General features: G+C 37.7%; 2 protein-coding genes across 5 annotated transcripts in view; one reads left to right on the top strand and one right to left on the bottom strand.

Annotated features, from left to right (window-relative positions):
* slc25a21 (solute carrier family 25 member 21) overlaps window positions 1-5,654 on the top strand; it is a 96,789-nt gene extending 91,135 nt beyond the window's left edge. Inside the window, exons 9-11 of the mRNA XM_082143333.1 lie at window positions 1,865-2,046; window positions 4,190-4,242; window positions 4,593-5,654. Coding sequence (XP_081999459.1) covers window positions 1,865-2,046; window positions 4,190-4,242; window positions 4,593-4,654 — 297 coding nt within the window. The 3' untranslated portion in view covers window positions 4,655-5,654. The remainder of the gene's footprint in view (window positions 1-1,864; window positions 2,047-4,189; window positions 4,243-4,592) is intronic.
* Window positions 5,655-9,011: 3,357 nt separating this feature from the next.
* On the bottom strand, window positions 9,012-17,334 carry pax9 (paired box 9). 4 transcript variants are annotated; one of them, XM_082143313.1, is made up of 4 exons: window positions 17,160-17,334; window positions 16,038-16,742; window positions 13,652-13,863; window positions 9,012-10,081 (listed from the first exon to the last, which is right to left on the bottom strand). In XM_082143313.1, exons 1-4 carry the CDS (start codon window positions 17,161-17,163, stop codon window positions 9,839-9,841), a joined length of 1,164 nt encoding a protein of 387 aa, XP_081999439.1. In that variant the 5' UTR covers window positions 17,164-17,334; the 3' UTR covers window positions 9,012-9,838. The 4 variants fall into 4 exon arrangements, with proteins under 4 accessions (XP_081999439.1, XP_081999441.1, XP_081999440.1 ...); XM_082143315.1 differs by having other exon boundaries at window positions 13,724-13,863; window positions 17,160-17,333; XM_082143314.1 differs by having other exon boundaries at window positions 16,038-16,670; window positions 17,160-17,332.
* Window positions 17,335-21,798: the final 4,464 nt, after the last annotated feature.

The raw sequence follows: 21,798 nt of genomic DNA, 5'->3' as shown, positions 1-21,798 counted from the left end.
ACTACAGTGAGTGTAAAATATATGTTAATCTCAGAACTTTTTCATTTGAGATCCAAGTCTAAAAGTAAAAGCTTTTTTTTTAAATACGCATCCACAGGCTGAAGACTGAACATGTAACTTGGCGAATTAAAGGAGGGATCAGTCATGCACATTACCAGAGTGAGAGGGAGGAGGAGAGGAGCTGCTAAGATAAACCTCACTAATACCTTCCCTGTTTGCTCTCCATCACATCCTCAAAGGTTCAGATTACACATCCGGCAGGGCTCAACTCCCAAACAAAAGTTAATTTTGTTTAATGGAAACGTTACCATACGCCTGCTCCACATGTATAAACTGGAGCATTAGATTTACTCAAATGAACTAATTGGAAGCAGACTGAGGTATTTGTTGGGGGGAGAGTTACAGTTGAAGTCCTACTGAAGATTTGTATTCCCCCTTCATCTGGTGCTAAGATCGTCATTGCCTGAGAAGCCAGAAACCTCCAGCGCTCAATCATGCGAAAGGGCAGAGCTCACCAACCCTGATTTGACTGTCTTTTGCAAATAATCTCAGGGAAGTGTATGGCTTTTTAGGTATGAGCCTCTACTTTTCCAATCTATTTTCAAAGAATCCAGTCATTCTATTGGGATTAGGATCCAAATCAATGATCCTTCTCCAGGGGTATCAATCCATCAACCCACACAGACTTCAAGATTTAAGGAGCATTTGCTGTGAAACCGACGACTCATTTCTGTGAGCATTCGGGACAGTGTGCTGCAAATGTAATGTCGTTGAAGGGAGTGTTTGGTGTCGAAGCTATACTTAAGGCGGAGCACTGTTGTTGCACAGCCATGCTCCTCCCATACAATGCGATGTTCAGGTTTAGTTGTCGATCTTGCATGTCGCTGCTGGGCTTCTGTCATTTGTAAAAAATATCCTGGCCAATTAGGTGTCAGAGCTGCGCTGGTTCGGGCTTCTTTTGGTACAGTAATACGCCAGTGTCGAGTCGCAGCCCAATTACCCAAATTGCCCCCATATGCCTCCCAGTCTGCCTTCATGGACTGTGTTTATAAATCCTCTCCCAAAGTTTGCCCTTGGTCACATGACCCACTTCAGCCAATTGTAGAGCCTCGCTCTTCTAATGAAACGCTAATCTGCGCCCCGCTACCATAAAATGATCTGAGCTTATATTTCAGCTCTCGTATTCTCTCGCTTCTTTTTTTTTACTCCTTCCTCGCTCGTTTTTTTTCCATCTCCATTTTCATATCTCTCTTTATTAGCTCTTTTATCTGCTTTACGTTTGTCTCTGTGTTTGTTCATTTGCATTTTCGTATCAACTAGAGTGTTATCTCAAAATTTTGAATTTTATGGCTCTATCTATAAAACTGTCATCAAACAGTTACTGTTGTATTTGTCATTAAAGGCAATTGACAACTCTTGTGGCATAATGTTGATAGCACAAAAACTTATTTTGGCTTGTACCTTGTCCCTTTCTTTAATAAAAGCAAAAATTTGAGGTAAAGTGAGGCACTTACAATGGATGAAAACAAATATGCATTTGACGAAAACAATATGCACTGATGAAAACAATATGCATGTTAAAATTATTTTAGTGTGAAAAAATCATTTGTTAGCCTTTCCTGTGTAGTTATATCCAATTTTACAACCCTTTTTTAAGGGACGAGTCCTTTTTTTGTGGTAATCAACATTGTCCCACAAGTGCAGTTTTAACTTTTAAAGTTTGAGTATTCCTCAAACTTTACATCTAAAAGTCAACTTTTATACTAGAAAATGTGAAAAATGTGTGTTGATCGTCATTATTCATTGTATAAACAAAAGCCCTCACTCTCTTTACCTTGAATTTATCTCTCTGTCCATATGCCAGGACCCTCGACTGGAATTCATGAGGAAATTTGCCATCGGTTTGGTTTCAGGAACAGTCTCGTCCTGTGTGAACATTCCTTTTGATGTCGCTAAAAGCCGTATACAGGGTCCTCAGCCTGTTCCAGGGGAGATCAAGTACCGTAGCTGCTTTCAGACCATGGGCCTTGTGTACCGTGAAGAAGGGTAAGGCCTGAGTCTACACCATCACACAACAACTACAGGTGTCAGAATTACACCCGACAGGGGATATTTAACCAACCACAACTGCTACGAGGTTCACCTACAAGAAAAATTACACAACATTCTGTGTTTATCCTCTGCCCACAGGGGACAAGAGGGCAAGTTTTGACAACCGGCATATTTAAGCAACCTCTAAATCTCAGTGTAATTATGTTGTCTTTTTTTTCTGAGCTATATGCAGGAATAAGACAAAATGTAGAAATTAGTACTAATGTACTTTGTGTCACTTCTTTTGTCTAGATGTATTTATATTACATAAACTAATTTTTTTAGTGGACACTTGATATGAACCTATAAACTGGATATGGGTTAATATGTTTATTATATTTATTCCATTTCTCCTTACTATATTATACTATACTACTAATAATATAAGGCTCAATTATGATATAAGGTTTTACAATTACAGGGAGTTACAATTATGCGGCATAACCTTTCATTATTATAATTTTTTTTTTAATGTTTTACTGTGTATTGATATTTGAAGAAAAAAAGAGTCAGAAAAAAAAGAATTAGAACAATTGCTTAAATAGGCATTTAAGGATTTTAGGATCAGCTGACATTCTAATGTAACTTGCGTACATTCATTGAAAAACCGTGTTGATTCTAACGTGAGCTGTTGTTTCTTATAGCGGAGACCCTAATAGTGCCCATAGCGTCCTTCTGTCTCTCTCTCCTTCTGAATTGACAGGCCTCATGGGAAGCTGTGAGAGAATCAGTAGTTTTATGGCTCTTCGGGGCCTTGATTGGCCCCGTTCACCCTGTACAAAGGGAACGGCAACTCGTTTGTTATTAGAGGCAGGGAATTGAGGCCTGATCTTGTGTGCTTGTAATAAAGAGAGAGACACTGAAGCTGTTTTAGTTTTAGGGGTGCTGAGAGGGTACCCCATCCTGTCCAGCCCTCTAACACGACACAGTCCTGGCTAATTAGTGGTCCCTATGGGAGACGTCGTTAAGCAGGTCCTAACGAGGCGCGCGGCGCTCAGCGGGTCAGTCTAATCAGACAGCGGGGCAGAGAGGAAGTGGCTCAAGCCTTATTAACACCAGCACAAGCAGAGGACAGAGGCTGGGACAGGGAGACGGCCAGGCCCACTGCCAGAAATCAGCTTGAACGCATTAGGGCAGGTACACAACTAGAACAGCTATTACTGCACTATACCTGATCCAGCTTCACAGACAGACCGACCCTGAGAGAGAGAGTTGACTTATGGCGCTTTTCCACTGCATGGTACGGTACGGCTCGGTTCGGTACGGCTCACTTATGGCGCATTTCCACTGCATGGTACGGTACCTTAAATGGATAGATTAGCAAAAAAATGAAAATTCTGTCATCATTTATGCACTCTCGTGTCGTTCTGAACCTGTACGACCGAATTTCTTCAGAGGAACACAAAAGAAAATGTTTATCCTGCTCTTTACAAAGAAGTGAATTTCAAGCTCCAAACAGGAATCAAACATAACAATCAAAACCACAGAACTTTTGTTCATCTTAGAAGCACAAAGAAAGATATTTTTAATCAAACCTGAGAAATTTCCCTCCATTGAATGTCAATTCAACCAAAACTTTGACATTTCAAAAAGTTCATAAAGGATTGTAAAAGTAATCTATATGCACATCAAATATGGTAAACGGAAGCTCAAACGTGCTTGCTTGTGTCACCCAACCACGTTTGAGCTTCCTCAAGAACTCGAGGTCTGTTCTCACGTGTCAAGCAAGTATGACTGAGCTTCTGTTTACCGTATTGATGAGCTCTATGTAAATGCGTGTGAATAAAAGCCTAAATTAAAGCATTTTCAAACTTGCCTTGTGAGAACCAATTGCATTTGATGTTGTTGACATTTAAGTACTGTAGCTATTAAAATTTTAGTCCATTACTTTAAATATAGTGCACAAGTAGTATAGATTATTTTTATGATGCTCTAATTTGCTTTTTGAAGTCACTGCGTTCTGTATGGAAAAGAGCAGCATTAACATTTTTCAGAATTTCTCCTTTTGTGTTCCAAAGAAAAAAGCAAGTCATACGGGCTATAACTATACATCATTCATTTATAGTAAATGTAACTGTCTAACATTTTATTTCTGCAGATATCTTGCCTTATACAAAGGACTGATACCCAAGATAATGAGGCTTGGACCAGGTAACATAAATTAGTGTATAGTTTTCCTATATTAAAGGTATAGTTCACCCAAAAATTTAAATTCTATCATCATTTACTCACCCTCATGTCTTTCCAAATCTGTATGACTTCCTTTCTTCTGTGGAACATAAAAGAAAATATTTTGTCCATTCAATGGAAGCCAGTTTTCCCCAAAACTTGTTTAGCAACTAAAATTCTTCAAAATATATAGTTTTCTGTGGAAAAAAAGGAAGTCATACAGGTTTGGAATAAGGGGGAGTAAATGATGAAATTGAATCTTTAGTGAACTATCCCTATAACATTTGACAATTATCCATGACCATTAATTGACATTTACTTTCTGAATATAGGAGGCGCAGTTATGCTGCTGGTTTATGAATATGTATCTGGCTGGTTGCAGAAGAACTGGTGATAATCTGCACATCACCATCAAGTCTTTAGTCCATCGTCCCCAGGTCTATCGAACAGAATGCCATGCCTGTTCCTCAGCAATCAACCTACCTCTATCAAAATCACAGTTCATCAGACATGTGACATGTAGACTCTCCACAATTAATGCTTTACAACCACAGAGTCACTCCCTGAATCTATACTTGACATTCCAACACTTATAACAGAACATATTTGAGAGTTACCTGTCCACATGCCAGCATAGTAACCAGCTCTACACTCCCTAACTGAAAATACCAAATAGATATAGCACCTCATTTTTAACTTAAATTAAGACTTAATACTGAATTACTGAAGCCTGAGGGATCCGTCTCCTGTCTTTGGATGGTGAACTGAGGACTGTGACTTTATTAGATTTAGTTTGTAAATTTGTTCTATGTTGGATTTCTGAGAACAGAATATCCAATACTCTCAAAGTCAAACTCTAGCAATGTTTCAAACTCGGAGTGCAAACAACATTTGCAATGACACTTCAAAATATGTTAAGCATATCTTACCTAGGCAAAGTTAAATTGGCAAATTTAGACAAAAGCACTAATTGAATTATGTAAATTCAAATTAAACTGAAGTATTCTGTCATTTCAAAATCATTTTGTGATAAAAAATTATTGTAAAACAGCAATTATAAGGTCTTAAATCCCAAAGTGGTTAAAATTATTCATGTAATGGCTGTGTTTTGCTAATAAAAGCTCCTGAACTACGATAAATCGGTGGAACTGTTTGTTGGTGCCTTGGAAATAAAACTCTTTCATTGTAAAATGACTAACTTCTGGAGGAAGATTGTAAAAACTAATAATCATTTGCTAGCAGATTAAATGTTTTTACCTTGTGAAAAAAAAAGAAGAAAATCTTTTCAGGATTTTATGAATTTCCATGACTTATTTCCTAGGCCTGGACTGGACAATTAAAAAAATTCTCATATTTTTCAAGGGTTTCCATAACCATTGGCCCTCATTTGCTGTTGAATTGAAATCATCTGTATTTTGAGGTTTGTAACTTGTAATTCCTTGTTACTGGTAATAACAGATTACAGTGGGGGAGGAATCTCTGTGGTGACAATCACTGATTTGTTTTTCTCTCTCTCTCTCTCTCTCTCTCTCTCTCTCTCTCTCTCTAATTTTTTTCTTTCTTCATAATCCAGTATGTCATCATACAGCGTCATGAGCCAAGACACTCACTCTCACTCATCTCTCCTGGCCTTCAGGCTGATTCATCATAGCTCAGCACAACTTGAAACAACAAAACTGAAAAATGCAAATAAATTCGACAAAATCAGGATGGCCTCTCGATGCCGTCATAATAAAAATATGAAGCGCTGTGGCCTTGTCAGGAAAGACATTTCATATTGTTCACATACTCTTCTAGCTCTGTGTCGCTTAAAGATAACTTGTTGGATAAGTTAAAACAATGTCATCCGTTAAAATCCACCCTGACCAGTTCACTTTTCCCTCCTTCTCTTTTAAAGGTCATGTTTTATCTAACTCTGTTGACTTAAAGACAGGCATTTGGCATTTGTTACACTCCTCTTCAGTCTGGGTTGCACCTCAGGCTCTCATCCTCCGCTTCAGCTCTTGATTGGTCGTTTGCTTGTCAGTCCTTTCAACGCTCTTTTAAAGCTTCTCTAAAACACCAAAGTCTAACGAAACCAGACGCATTTTCAGACTATACTCATAGTTTTTCGCTAAATGTTTTAAGACCTTTTTCCGAGTCATTTGAAGCGACATATCAGATCATTTAGTCTTTTGTTATATAATCCCCTAACCTTTCTCTCCATTAAAATTTTTCGCTTGATGTTTTTGTTTGCTGTTTCTTTATTATGAATGCAGATTGCGAGGTGTTGAGCAGCCAGAGATTCGCTGTACCAGAAGAACGAGCAGAAACTGGTGCTTACCTTTGAGCGTTTAAAACATACTAGTTCTAGTACACGAAGGAAAACAGTCTGCTTATGGTCAGCCGGCCTTTAAAGTGAGGCTCGCACCTCGGCCCGGTCCACCCGCAGCCCCTGTGCAGTGTTACCGTGCTCCGTGCTCCTGTCTTCAGCCTGATTGCACACAGTCAGCTTAAGATAACCATGTGACATTTGACTTGACTTTCCATAGGAATTAATTCTAAACAGATGTGGGCGCGTGAGCAAGTGTGTTTTCACTTTCCTCCGTTTCAATGGTGGCTTTAAGATTAAGGTGTTTGTCATGTTTCCTCCTGTCACGACTGTACGTGTGCAGCACCGCCTTAAAAAAATACACTTTTTCTATTTAATTTCCCGTCATAGTGATTTTTAAATTCGATTAATCGCCATGTTTTGACTGTACAGTTCTGTATGTGTCAAACTCCCAATTGGAATGGACCAAAGTGCCGTGTTTTCCTTGAATAGGCTGGTCTCGCCGTGTTCTCTGTGTGTTCGCCCTTGTGTTGTGAGCTTTTTTAACGTCTGTTGACCCTGCATTTAATGAACGGCTGTGATATGTCCGTCCAGTCGATGCATTTGTATTGTCAGCAAAGTCAACGTCCGTATCGATGGCATCAGAATAGGAAAATGGCATTCAAAGCTGGGGAGTTTGTCTGGCTCATTGTGACATGTGATGGCCTCTATGTGTGGTGGTTTCTTGTCTGCCTTTTTGGTGGTTTATGTGTGCTCAAAACAGCACCTCGATCCCGATGCAACGGTCCGTGACCACGGGGTTGGGGTGAAAGTGTTTTCCAAGTCAAATCAGCAGTAGTGCCTGCCAGAAGGACTGTTTGCACTGCAACATATGGGGACTGCATGTATCGTATGTTAGGGACTGAGAGTGTGTGTTTGTGGATTTTCGGCACGGAGGTGGTGTGTTTGTATTGGTTGGGGTCTTGAATATAAAGTATTTTGTTCTGTTTGTAACATAAAAAAAAAAAAAAATCAAAACGTTCAATGCAGTGCCTTTCATTTGTTTTTGTTTTGGCCCACTAGAAAAGGGAGGCAGTGGGTGTTTAAAAAGCTTTGTCCCAGTATGACATGCAGCCCACAGTGATATAAGCTTTTCTTTTCTCTTTTAACCTTATCGTTTCACATCAACTCTGATTTTAGACAAAGCTCAGGGGAAAGAGCACTCAGGAATGTGTGGCCATTCATGTAACACCTGAGTGAAAGGCCTTGTAATGGAGTTTGTGCATTCATGTTGCTGCACGTGTGTGAGTGTGTGTGTGTTCAGGCATAACCAAAGTTATGGGGACAAAATGTCCCCACTATGATGGCAATACCAGAAATCTTTGTCCCCATGGGGAAAACAGCTTATAATTCATACTGTGTGATGTTTTTTGAAAATGTAAAAATGCTAAAAGTTTTCTAGGGGTTTAGGAGTAGTGTTAGTGTAAGGGGATATGATATACAGTTCGTACAGTATATAAATCATTATGTCTATGGAAAGTCCCCATAAAACATAAAAACCCAGTGTGTGTGTGTGTGTGTTTCAGGTAAACCCTATATTATGGGGTCTCCACAAATATGGCAATATCCAAAATCCTTGACCTTGTGGGGAAATGTTTTGGTCCGCATGAGGAAAACAGCTTCTAAATCTTACAAAGTAATTTTTTTTTTTTTTTTTTTTTGGTCAAAATGCAGAAAGTTTTCTGTGAGGGGTAGATTTAGGGGATAGCATATACAGTTTGTACAGTATATAAATCATTATGTCTATGGAATGTCCCCATAAAACTTGAAAACCCAACGTGTGTGTGCGTGTGTGCATGTGTTTCCCTTGGTGGGTATATAGAACTTCAAATAAATTCTTTGCAAATCTAATAAATTATAAGCAAGTTAATTAAAACAAATAAATTAAGGTATTTTGTCTGCCCCATTCTTCAAAGATTTATTTTTGGAAGAGGAAAAATTCGAACACATGACACATTTAGACTTTTTGTAAAACTAGTTTTTTTTCCCTTCATTATCTGGCTGCTCGCCAAGAATTTTCATGTCACATAAGAATTAATACTGTTATTAGTTCATCTGCATATAAATAAAATTCATCTACTGAATTAATAACAATTGTCTGAAGCATTATTTTTTAATGGAATCAAGATTTTGATGAGCTCTAATCTTTAGTTTTATTATTTCATCATAACAGTTTAACAATATAATAATTAAAAGTATGGATATATTAAACTGTAAAATTATTATTTACAGTAGTTATAATTAGTACACTTAATTTGTATTATTTGTTCAAGTAGTAGTAATAAAAGAGGCAGTTAATATTTATATTATCATTAAGGACTTCATCAATTTCTGATAAAAAAAAATAAAAAATAAAATGAGTGGCAAATAAATAATGAAAGAAAATTATAATGAACAGGGGTTTTTACACATGTCTCTTTTAATAAGATACATTCAATTTCATTGTGCAATGTCTGGAGGTGTGCAGCTTCACTGATCATTAATGTTGCATGAATGAATGCTCCTGTTGTCAGAATGTGCGTCAATGTCCCACATAATGCCTCCTCTTCCCGCAGCCGTGCCAACTGCACTTCATTCGACGTTCCTTACAATCTAATAAATAAATGTAATAACTTTTCCCTAGAGCTCTGGCATACATTATTAGAGAAGTGAAACTGGTATCCAAAAAGACAAAAATGTGATTTTTATCAAAAACATTTAACAAAAAAAGGAACAAAGCAGAACATCTAGACATTAGCAATTTTGAACACCCTGAAAAAACATTTAAATGCAAACTGGTTGGTTGTTTTACATGAGATTTGCTTATTCAATCATTTTCTTGAAAACATACAAGAACAATATATTCACAGAGAGAAGCACCAAAATGTATCTCGGGCTAGTGATGATGCAATTTCATGAGGAATGGCCACCACTATCAGACCAAGTGCACTGCACACCACTGGTGCTGTTCTTTACTGGTAAAACCTCTGCTCAGATCAGATCGGGACGGCAAGACCTTTGCATATCCTCACTCTTGCTCTTTTTTTTGTCCTGTGCAGACAAGTGCGAGATGCTGATATGGTGCGAGAGAATGTGGGCATTCAGAACAGTACGTGGCTCGTCCGACAAGTCTTTCATAAATATCGTAAAGCGATAAAATTGGTCCATGTAGAGAGAGCCAGGATGAAAAGTTCCGTGTTGTTGCGCTCCGTTATTGTCTTGTGTTCTCTCTTTGACCCCCCCATGCTCCTAGTACGGTCCCAGAGCCGAGTGGACGGAGTCTCGCATGGCAGCCGTGCTCTTGAAGGTGATGATGTCACAGCTGTGGGGAGAGAGAGCACTGCCACTGGGCGGCTGCCATGTGGGGCCGGTCACATAGGCCGACGTGGTGCCGCTGTACCCCGTGTAGGGTGACACTTGGGTGGGAGGGTGGGAAGGATGGATGCTGGGAGCTGTGACATAACTGTTCACTGTGGGCAATCCATTCAGCGTCTGAAAACAGAGAGCAGTGAGCGTAAGACTTCTGGCCATAAACCACACACGGCCATAGAGATGAACATAAAGATACCATGATAGCGAGGATAAGACCGTAGCGGGTGAACGTTAAAAATAGAAATGAAGACTACCTTGGAGAGTCTATGAATAGAAGCAACAGAAATGGATAAGATATTAAAAGATTTGCCGGAAATGGAAAAGCTATATCAAGGGAAATGCAAAAATAGGAATGCCTGTAACCCTTTGGCAGAATGTCAATATCAGTTCAGGATGAAAGGAATTCACCAAGGCTTTTCGACATAAAGGGAAGAAATTCTGACGCAGGGTGGTCTTTGACTACTGGAAATGTTTTCCACAGATGACATCCTTTGTTGCAGAGTTAGGATTTGCCCATGATTTACTCATTATGACATTCTTGACCCCTAGCACTAGTACACACATGAACGTACATGCATACATACATGTATATGGTATTCATTGAACTTTAATTCATTACTTAAATAGTAAACAGCATAGAAAAAACCCAGTAGCACTTTATTTTATAGTTCTGTTCCGCATGTACATACTATGTACTACTTATAGCATTTAAAATAACTGGGTTATAACAGGTACTAACCCTTAATCTATCCCTAAACTATAACCTTAACCCATGTAGTTACCTTATATTACCCAGTACTTCCTTGGGTAACTACACTGTAAGTACACGTACTTTAAGTAACTAAAAACCCTCATTTGCATTCTGAAAAAAAAAAAAAAAAATCTATCTTTCGTTGTATGATTCAAGTCATGCACTAACTAATAAAAACGAAGTGAAGTTATCACCATGCAAAGCATTGAAGGTCAAATCTGACATAAAAAAGAACAACTTAAAAAATCTTACACATCTATAATGAAGAATTCACAAAGATTTAAAATTATTTCAAGAAAAGTTGTTTGAGTCGGACACTCAAAAGTGATGTGGCATACAGGCCTATAGATGAACATGTCGAGGCGGCAGTTTAGTAGATCTATCTTGTTTTAGTATGATTTTGAACTAAATAATCTGATGTACTTTTTGCAGATCGTTAATAAAGTGTTATGGTTTACCGAGCTCAAATCTAATCATTAGAGTTCATTAGATCTAAAACACCGCGCGAAATAGAAACAAGAAAGTACTGAAAAGTGCTAAAATGTAGCCCTATTTGTGCTTACTTTAGGCTATATACTGCACCCGCAACTGTGCGCGTTATTGTTGTTGTTTAGGTTGTAGAATAATGTATATAATATATTTTCAAATAAATCTATAGCCTACTTGTTTGTAAAATCAGCAGTTTCCATGAGCAGCTGACGAAAATAAGCCGACAGCCTTTTTAGTCACAAAACAAAACATAGCAATATTATTTATTTTCTTTAGTAGTCGTTACCTGTATTTGTGGGTGTTCGGTGTAATGAACAGATCATCAATTTTCAATTGTCAATTTTTGATAACTTCCCACGTCGTAGCTTACACATTTAACTTGATTTAAGTCCCAACCTCTAAATGATGTTTCTGCATGTTGTGTTTGGTAATGAAGCGTGTTATCACGCTGTGTCCAGAGAATTTAAAAAAATGGACATATAACTTCTCAAATATCGCGTTGTGCTTTATTCTGTAACCTTATAAAATGTAGAGGTTAAGATAGTTAAATATTTGCAATTGGTGTAAAACAAAAGTTTTCTGGGAAATTAGACTAATGATGTTAAGTATAGCCTATCATTAATAACTTTGAATATTTTTGTATTAGTCAACAGGCTACCTAAATTCACTGCACTGTAAATGTTTATCGGGTTAATTCCGTTATAAGAAATGCATAACATAATGTGCATTCATTAAAATCGTGTGAATGACGATTCATTTTCCGTGACCCCTCTTGGTTTTTAATCATCATTTTTTGGTAAGCTTATCGGGCGTTCTGACAGATACAACCTTGTTTAAACCACAGCAATGTATCTATTTACTGTCCTCATTTTTTGCGTAATGCAGTCTGACTCGTGATATGATATGTGATCATTCATCCAAGATGACAGACTCAATCATTCGGTAGTCTGTGATATTCATCGTCTTTCTGAAGGTTACAGTTTTCATTTCTTAAGCAAGCTACCACTCTAATTTTTACGTTTCATTCTGTACACGCATAATTTACGCTAAAACAATGTTTCATAGTCGGTAATGAAGATTTATTCCATCTTATTCTTTCAACTACACATAAATCTCCAAGACCCACAATAAACGATTAGTCAGTCTGTTTGTTGCTGCCCAGCAGTGCGCGAATAAATAATGCGACTGCACCGGATGGCACGCGCGTTATCCGCGCGCACTCTCAACTCTCATTCCAGCACGAGCAGGCAGAAACCGGTGCGCGAGCTTCTTGACAAATAGAAGAGCATTTGTCTTTCACATGTCGGCACGGCACTTAACTGTACAACACTAGTACTATGCAGAACAACCAGCCACGAGCCAAAGACTTTTCCATAATAGCCTCTTAATAATAACAAGAATGATAATAATGATGATATAATCCGAGTATTGCCCTTATGTAAAACATGGGGGTAAGAGGTTTAGCATTCAAAAATATTCTGGCGGATATTAAATTGGCCGAATAGAAAGTATTTGAATAATGTATAACACGTGTTTATTGAAGAATAATAGAATGCATATTTGTTGAATAAGATCCGGTGGCTTCAAGTGGAAAGGTGCATTAAAAAAACAACAAAGAAAGCCACTTTAATATTTATTTATGTATTTATTTATTATATTTTACATCTGAATGTAAAGCAATGGTTTAAACTTATATTTAAAGATAAGTCGTTCACAAAATGTTTACAGTTTTAAATGGAGCTGTAGAACAATTAAGCATAAACTGATATATTTTTTAAAAATAATCATATTTAACTTTAATATTGTTGTATTTTTTCTTCGGCTCATGCTCATTACATAGCAATCGTAAATAATTTACCTCGACAAAACAATTTTCTTTAGAAATAAAAAAATTCGTTAAATCCTACATAAATGTATTTTAACTATAAAGTAAAATAAACGTTTGTGGCAAGTACACTTAAGAGTTGCTTAATACGTAAGAGCACGATAAAGATATTGATTAAATGTTTAAAAACTATGCAAAATATTGGATCAAAACATTTATTACAATTTTATTTGTCAAAGAATTCCACTCAGTATCACGCTCTTAAATAAAAAGTATTGAGGAATACTAATACATTTCGATTCATTACACGCATAACTTTTGCATTGTACAAAAAGCCTCCAATAGTCATGCCAACACATTAACAGCTGTGCGAATACAGACACAAGTAAATATCTTCGTTCGTTTTAATTAAAACGTGCGATACTTCATTTGTAAATACTTATATAAAAAAATTAAACCCAGTGACATACACAAGGCCTCATATGCCTGCCTACGCCAAAGAAACACAACACACACACACAGACACAAACACACACGCACACACACACATACCGAATTGCCCCCCCCCCCCCCCCCAAAAAAATAATATGGATTTTATGTCTTCTTTAAAATGACTATTAATTACCTGAATCAGCTTTTCTGTTTCTTCCAGATTGGGTTTGATTGTTTGTATGGTTAACATAGGTGGCTTCTTTACCTGTGTGTATTTTGCTTCAGGTTCTAAGTGAGGCTTATCCACACCATTGACTAGTGGAGAAATCGCTGGTGAAAAATTACTCTTGGTAATAGTTCTCCATTCTTCTAGTTTGGCGCTGGGAAAGGACGGACTGTTACTAACTGGGGGGCAAAACAGAGACATGGAAGACTGGAGTCAGATAGGACAAGCGTGGGGAGTAGAACTGCCACATGAACAACTTATTCAGTCAAATCTGCTGCACTGCCATCCATCTCACCAGACTAAACACAAAAAACTGCTATAACATCGTGTGTGTGTGTGTGTGTGTGCGTGCGTGTGTGTGTGTGTGTGTGTGTGTGTGTTTGCATTGCACGCTATTATAAATGCAAACACAGTCTGTATCGTAAAAAACAGACACGTTTTTCATGAGCAAATTATGATTATAATGACGTAATGTTAGCATGTTTTTTAATTAATTATATATATATATATATATATATATGTATGTGTATTGTAAAAAAGTTATGACAACATATGTTTTTACATTGCTTTAAATCATCAAAATAAGTTAAGCAATTTTCAACTTTAGTTTTAGAAGATTCAACTCATTTTTTAAGTCCGTTAATGTGATTTAAGTTGAAATTACTTTCTATCCAAGTTGATTGTACTTGAAAATTTAAGGCAGCAACTTTTTTTTACAGTGCTCACATATAGTCACATATATGCCGTATTTCTATTCAAACGAAGATGCAGAAAAGACTGAATGTGTGTGGTTAATTCATCAGATGAAGCGCACAGTGTCATGGAGTCCTTCGGAACATTTACCCAGAGTCTTCCTGGGAGGACAAATTAGATTTACTTTAACCGTTTCCCCTTTGTGCCTGATGGATATTATATTATACACGGTTCCTAAAGTTTGAAATTGGAAAAGCAAGCCCACCAGTGTTGTAACCTGAGAGGGCCACAAAGTAGATTTCCCCCTGCCTTCACGGAATCTTTGCATTGTTTCACAACGTATAAACAGGAATACACCATAACGATGCCATACTTTCATTATCTACTTTTGAGTTTTGTTTATGCAATTATGCAATCGATTGTGCAATCTTTTATTTAAAAAAGGTCGATTAGGGTAAACAAATCTACAGTTACATAGACCAAATTTAATTAAAGTGCATGCTTAGCATGAAGACCAGATGATGTCTGAGCATGAACAGCCATTACTCAGTGTCCAGAGAGAGAGAGAGAGAGAGAGAGAGAGAGAGAGAGAGAGAGAGAGAGAGAGAGAGAGAGAGAGAGAGAGAGAGAGAGAGCTGAACGCTAAATGATGACAATCTGTCCAAAAATCTGCGGAACACATTCTTCCTGTCAACCCATCCTCGAAAGTAGTAGCCTGTGTGCTCGGGGATGTTTTTCGGTGTTTGCTTCACTAATGTTTTAAATGGAGAAACGGTTGCACGCTACACCTTTTTGAGTGTAGCCAACATCATGTTGAAACGTCTGCTAATAATTTGGAAATGCATTAATGATTTATAAAGGCCTCCTAAATGCAATATCCTCCTCTGCGTTTGAAGCATTAATGTCAACACTGCCTTTGAAAATAGGCAATGAACAGGCTACCATTAAATAGGACAGGCTGTGGCCTTCACACGTTACTGTAGGCCTACTGAAACACACCACATATGAACAGACGAATGGATTTTAAAGAGATTTTTAACATCGACGTCTCTTAGATTCATTTTAAGTTGCTTGAAAGAAATTATGATAATAAATTGAATTCAAGCGATGCGTCGCGTAACATTTACTGAATGCTGTGTAGGCATTCGCATGTAGAGCTAAATTGTTTTTGTGATGAGTTCAAATGAGCTGGGAAACATGTAAAGCTTGTCCTATGTTGTAACACTGCTAGCTTTTTTTGTTTTGTTTTTTCCCGCTCTGCTGCGCCAACTCCAAAATATTCCACATCCGCCATAATTATTACTAAAAGCACTAAACCATGAGTTTCAATGCAAACGTGTAGCTTCTGCACAAATTCCAGCACACTGTTTGCATCGTGTACTCGCTGTAAAAATTCCTCCTCCTTTTTTTCTTGCGGATCTGCCGATATGCGATAAATATTAGGCCTAGTCCAATAAAATGATAGACGTTTGAATAGCTTAACGGCCTTTCCATCACTACCAAAACGTCTCTTTTAATTCTCTCTGTTACACACACAGACATAGGCTACACAAAATCTCACACACGCTTTGACAGGCCTTGGTGTCTTTTGACAGGATGCCCCCTTACACACTCACACGAACAAGGACTTTCTTTTACCAAAAACTGAGAGGATGCTTACTTTGCTGCTCCGTTATTGATCGAATGCCCAGAATATCTGTTACAGAATGAGAAGAAGGCCATATCCTATGCATTGCCATGTGTGCAGGAAGAGAGGGCATGCCAGGCGGAGTCGGTACTTTAGTCCCAGTGGCGGAGATCGGAGTGGGATACGAGTACAGGTGGTTGTAAGGGAGGGCGGGTTGAGGCTGAGGATGAGCGGCCTGTTTGCTCGACTCGTACTGGTTCTGTTGAGACAGATTTCCGATCTTGTTGCGGAGAATCCTACTGATCGAGCTGACAGAGGGCAGATTGAATTTATCACACACACCGTCCGCAAGCAGTCTGTCTCGAATCTCCCAAGCGAAAATGCCAGGGTCCCGTTGTTTGTAAGTCCTAATGTGCTTCACTACGGTTGGGGTCGTGACCCTCGGTTTACTGCCGCCAATAGCGCCGGGAAGTATTGAGCCGGTTTCGTTGTACCGAGCCAGAATCTTGCTCACACACCCGTGAGAGACGCGGAGCTGCCTGCTGATGTCGCAGGGTCTGATGCCCAGCTGGGCCAGCTCTACTATCCTGAGCCGGATGGCATTGGGTAGGGGTCTTCCGTTCACAAAAACACCGCCTAGCTGGTTCACCTCCCCAAAGGCTGGCTCTAGTGATGCAGATATATGAAGAAAAAAAGAATTGCAAAAATCATCAGATTTTACCAGGCCCTGAACCGCGTCTGAAACAGAAAACCTACGGATAAATGTTTCAGTAAAACTTTCGATTACTTTTTTCTGCTGTTCATATTTGCATTGAAGTTTTTTTGTTTCATTTTAATGCAATGAGCTGAACAAAAAGTAATTCTATAAATTCTGCAAATAGAAGGGGGAAAAAACAACGTTACTACATTCTTTTACACGTATGTCATATAATAAACGAAATTGCACATTCAAGTAGGCTAGTTTTGGACGCGATTAAAGCTCATTCGCGGCAAAGTGCCATTCTGTTCCCCGAAATGACGGTCAAAGCATCAGTCAGTTTAACAGTTTGAATCGAGAACTAAACCATATATAACTAAATTGTTTAACCGTTCCCCCCCTAAAAGTGTTTATGCATGCCCGTTCCCATGTGGGAAAACATGAAATATGGACCTTACCCATTGCGTTTAGCCTCCCGAGGAAAAAGGAAACTTCAGTGTGCTGTCCTGTTCTGACCTGTTCCGAGTCCAGTTTAGCTGATTTTTATTGCACCGAAGACGATGTGGATGAAAAGTAAGCGTCCGAGACGGATGCGATACCGATTAGTTGCAAGAGAGGAAAATTCGCCTTCTGTTTCCTGATGGCAGGGGGCACAAGCTTACATTTCAATCCCAGAAACTGATGGGCTGGCCCTTTACACATGTCTCGAAAGCGAAGTGCTGCCAGCCAATGAAACCGCGAGTTTTTCCCCATGTTGTTTTTCTATTGGCTGACAGATTTGACATGACAGGCGTTTGCACCGGCGTAAACTCGCTTTTGAGGGTTACCCGAGTGTTGGTTTTCTATTTAGACAGATCTAAGAATGGTAAGTGTTTGCAACATTGCACTGTAATTTTGTTTCATAAGCATAATTCTAATTATTTCGTTGAATAGAACAAGGGAGAAATTTGCGGGGCAGTAGGCTTTTTTTTTTCTAAACAGGGGCCCTCTGATTTATCCTGATGACAATTAAATTGCACTTAAAATGTGTCCGATTTATTAATTAATTAATTAATTTATAATTCCGATTTATTACAAATGCATTTTTTGTTTGTGGTATAGTTCCAAACCAATGGTTAGACGTGCTTTTAATTTATTTTATATGCAATAAGACGGGTTAATATGTGACAATGAACAGTCGTTTTATGTCCATGTTATTTATTTCGCTTTATTTTACGTTTAACTGTAAAGAGCTGATGCTTTACATAGGCCTACCCCCGAAGTTATTTTGAATGAACTCTTCATTAGACATTGACTTTTCTGTCCCAATGTAGTGACTCGTACGAAAATATAATGAATTCGACAAGGCCATATGTGAGATTCTGTTACGCTTTCATTTTCATTGGATTATGATTCCATGGCAAAGCAATCATGGACCAATGAAGTCTTAGTGACGACGACGTAGGATATAACAAACTAGTCCGGTGTTTGTTTGATGCTGTGGATACCAATAATTGTGAGTAATCAGGTAACAAATTGACCTCATGTTAAAGTAATATTTAGGCTATTTAATCAATAACTTCTTTGTTTTCTAATTGGTCAGTATATTCAACGTTTATCTTAAAATAATGGTATTGTTTAGATGCGCTCAGGCCTGTTTGAACAGCATAACAGCCACTGCGAATAGTGGCAAGTTATTTGTATCATTGTTGTTTCCTGTTTACTCGAGACTTGAGCCCTTTCATGGTTTCCCATCAGCGTTTGCTTTTCTCTTAACTTTCAGAGTATCTCAAATCTCAAAGTATCTCAAATCTCACGGAAGGCTTTACCTCTCTATAATCTCTAAGTTGATCGAGGTTTATTTTTTATTATTTTCATTATTATATTTGATCCTTTTCACAAAATTGTATGTGCAAAGAACGAATTAGCGTTCAATTGTGCTTTTTATGTCCTTTTTAGAATGTTGTCTAATTTACGATGCTTCTATTGCATGTACATTTTGACCTTCTCTTACTACTAAAAATGTCCTTACCCACAGCAGTATGTTTACATCTGGGCTGATGTTAAGGCCCATCTCCTCTGTTCCACCACTCACTAAAACGATTTATATTTGTTGAGATTCTTTAAATCACCCAAATACCAATGTTTCTGATCGATCTATGGAGGGGGATTCAAAACATGCATTATTATTACTTTTTGAAGAGCTATACCACCAAACCAGGTTTGGCTTGTTTGTGGCTTCACCCGAGTGAGGGGACAAAACAAATGTGGACTACAGGGAACTCGGATGGAAATGGATATTTAGTGTGACCGGGTTGGGATTACACATGATCGCATGCATGCATAGCTGGCAAAAAAATACGATGACTATCCTCCAGATTAACAGTTGGGATATGTTAGAGCATAGTTTACTCTAAAACACGTTCTCTTGCGTCTTTTGCTGTGATGGCAGAAAGAGAGCATAAATCCAGCGCACTAACTGACCACCGAAAGACAGAGAAAGGGGTTCGTTAATGAGGTGTAAAGACTGATGTGCTTCTGTCACACTTTCCGCTTTTGCGTGGGAAGAACGGCCCAGATGATGTTATACTTACAGTGGCTGTACCCAAGACAACATGAACTTCTAGGAAACAGTCCACGAGTGAATTATAAAACAAAATATATAATTAGAAACGTAGTGTTTCTTGAGAGCAGCCGTGACCATAATATTAGCATACATAGGCCCACAAAAACTAAACGTATTGTGTTTAAAGAAACTGGATTGAAGTAGGCTACGCAAGAATAGAGTAGGCTAAGTAATTATAATAGGATATAGCATATCTTTATGATTTGTATACTATTGTTTTGTAAAAGGAAATACTTTGATACTTGACGTTTGAAGAATATGCTACCCGACCCAAATAAGAAAAGCCTTTAACCACTTTTAAAGCTATTTTAGAGTTGTTATTTGTTTATTTGTCATTTCTAAATACTATATAGTATTTAGCACACAATACGAAAGCGCACATTTTTTATTTCATGATAGTAAGTCCATTGTATAGGCTAATGCATAATGCATAATTTCTGGCATCGGTTTTTATTTGTAATTTATTGTTAACTTGTTATAATTAGACATGAACATCATGAATATGTTCTACATCGTAAATATTGCTTGATTATCTCTGGTGTTATGCTGGAAGGGAGCTGATGAAGGATGAGAGTATATACAGCCATGCGGTTCACTTTCAGCTCGAGCTGCACAGACTGCTATGGCTTTCTATTAAAGATTTAAATGGATAGTTCACCCAAAGATAAAAAACAAAACAAAAAAAAACATAAGTGACTCACTATTATGTCACTCTAAACTTGTTAGACTTTCTTTCTTCTGCGGAACACATAAGAAAAGCCTATGTTATAAACTAAAGAATGTTGGTGACTAAACAGTTTTGGTGTCATTTACATGTTCATTTGAATGGTCAAACAAAACACCGAGACATTTCGCAAAATATCTTCTCTTGTGTTCCACGGAAGATATAAAGTCATGCCGGTTTGGAACGACATAGGTTTTTCATTTTTGGGTGAAGATGGTTCACAACAAGTCAGTTTAAGTAGCCTATTTCAACTCTGTTAATGACGCATCACACCAGCACGAACCATTAATAAATATAATTATATTCTGTGTGGTGTTCAGTATTTCGATTATGTTAAATGTGATTACATGTATTAGGAATATCTTTCATACAAATGAGTAGTCGTTTATATTTCTCTGATACACAACTCACACAACAATTTAAGACAACAACTCGAACTCGTTTTCGTTTGGAAATGTACGAAAGAAAGTGCAGCTTAATAAATATTTTCTTATTCGTCGCAAGAGAAATCCATCATCCTGTCATACTTGGAGAAAAAAAACATTCCATAAAATTAATATTGAAATTAAATATTAATATAGGCTACATTGTATTAAAAATCACTTGTGTATTCGACAGAAAACAGCGGATTAATTTCAAACACTTCAATATAATAATAATAACAATAATAGCTAATTATTATTATTATTTAACAAAAAATTAAAAAAGTAGAGTTACGTTACACTTTATTTTAAGGTGTCATTGTTACAGTGTAGCCTAATTATATATTTAAGTACTAAGTAATATTAAGCAACTACATGCACTTACTATAGGGTTAGGGTAGGATTAAGATTTGGTTGAGGGTTAGTTGCATGTAATTATGCATAATTTACTGTTATTACTATGGTAAGTACATGTAACATGTAACAAGGACACTGTAAAATAAAGTGTTACCCTGTATTTTAAGGTGACGTAATTACATTGTACTTAAATATGTACTGAGTAATATTAATTAACTACTTGCACAGAACGTTTGGTCTAGGTTTATTTACTTGTGATTATGCATAATTTACTGTTATTACTATAGTAAGTACATGTAGTAAACGTGTAACTACGTCACCTTAAAATAAAATGCTACTAAAACAAGCAAAGTTGAACTGATCCGCTTCATCTTAAGAGTGGTCGCACTGCACATGACACATGGTCCGAGTGGTGGAAGTCAGGAGTTTATTTTGACTCATTACACACATCTCAGCTGCCATGCGCTCGTTACTCTTGAAAGCATCTGACCCTCTGATATAATGACTTTGTACATTAAGAGTAGTTCATCTCGTTTTAAGAAGCACGCTCAAAGAATTTCAGGACTACAAATTAGGAGAAGGCTGAATGTGTGAATGATTTCAATCATCTCCTCTTCTCTGTGTTCTTTAGAGCCGATGCCATCAGTCAATATAGCCGACTGTGGGGGGGGGGGCATGATCAGCAGGTATTTCTGAAACGTGACGGATGAACGCTAAAGAAAATAGGTGATTCTACGACGAGCATGCACAGTATTTACCTTAGCTGATAAAATGATCAAAAAGATAAAATTTTGAACTTACTTGAGGGGCTACGACAGTGTTTTGATACGGTCTTGAAAATGTATGCTTTGGGCTTCTCATTCATAAACACACGGAACGGAAAGTGTATGGTTCGAGTCAGTGTCTAAAGCATTAAAGTACTTGTTACTGTGTATCAAGATACCAACTGAGACTCAAAAGTGTTTAAAAGTGTGCAGAAACATTCGCAG

The sequence above is a fragment of the Leuciscus leuciscus genome (assembly GCF_965113295.1).
Source record: "Leuciscus leuciscus genome assembly, chromosome: 17".
Classification (NCBI taxonomy): Eukaryota; Metazoa; Chordata; class Actinopteri; order Cypriniformes; family Leuciscidae; genus Leuciscus; species Leuciscus leuciscus.
Note: the sequence above shows the minus strand (reverse complement) of the source record. Positions and strands in the feature narration are given on the sequence as shown.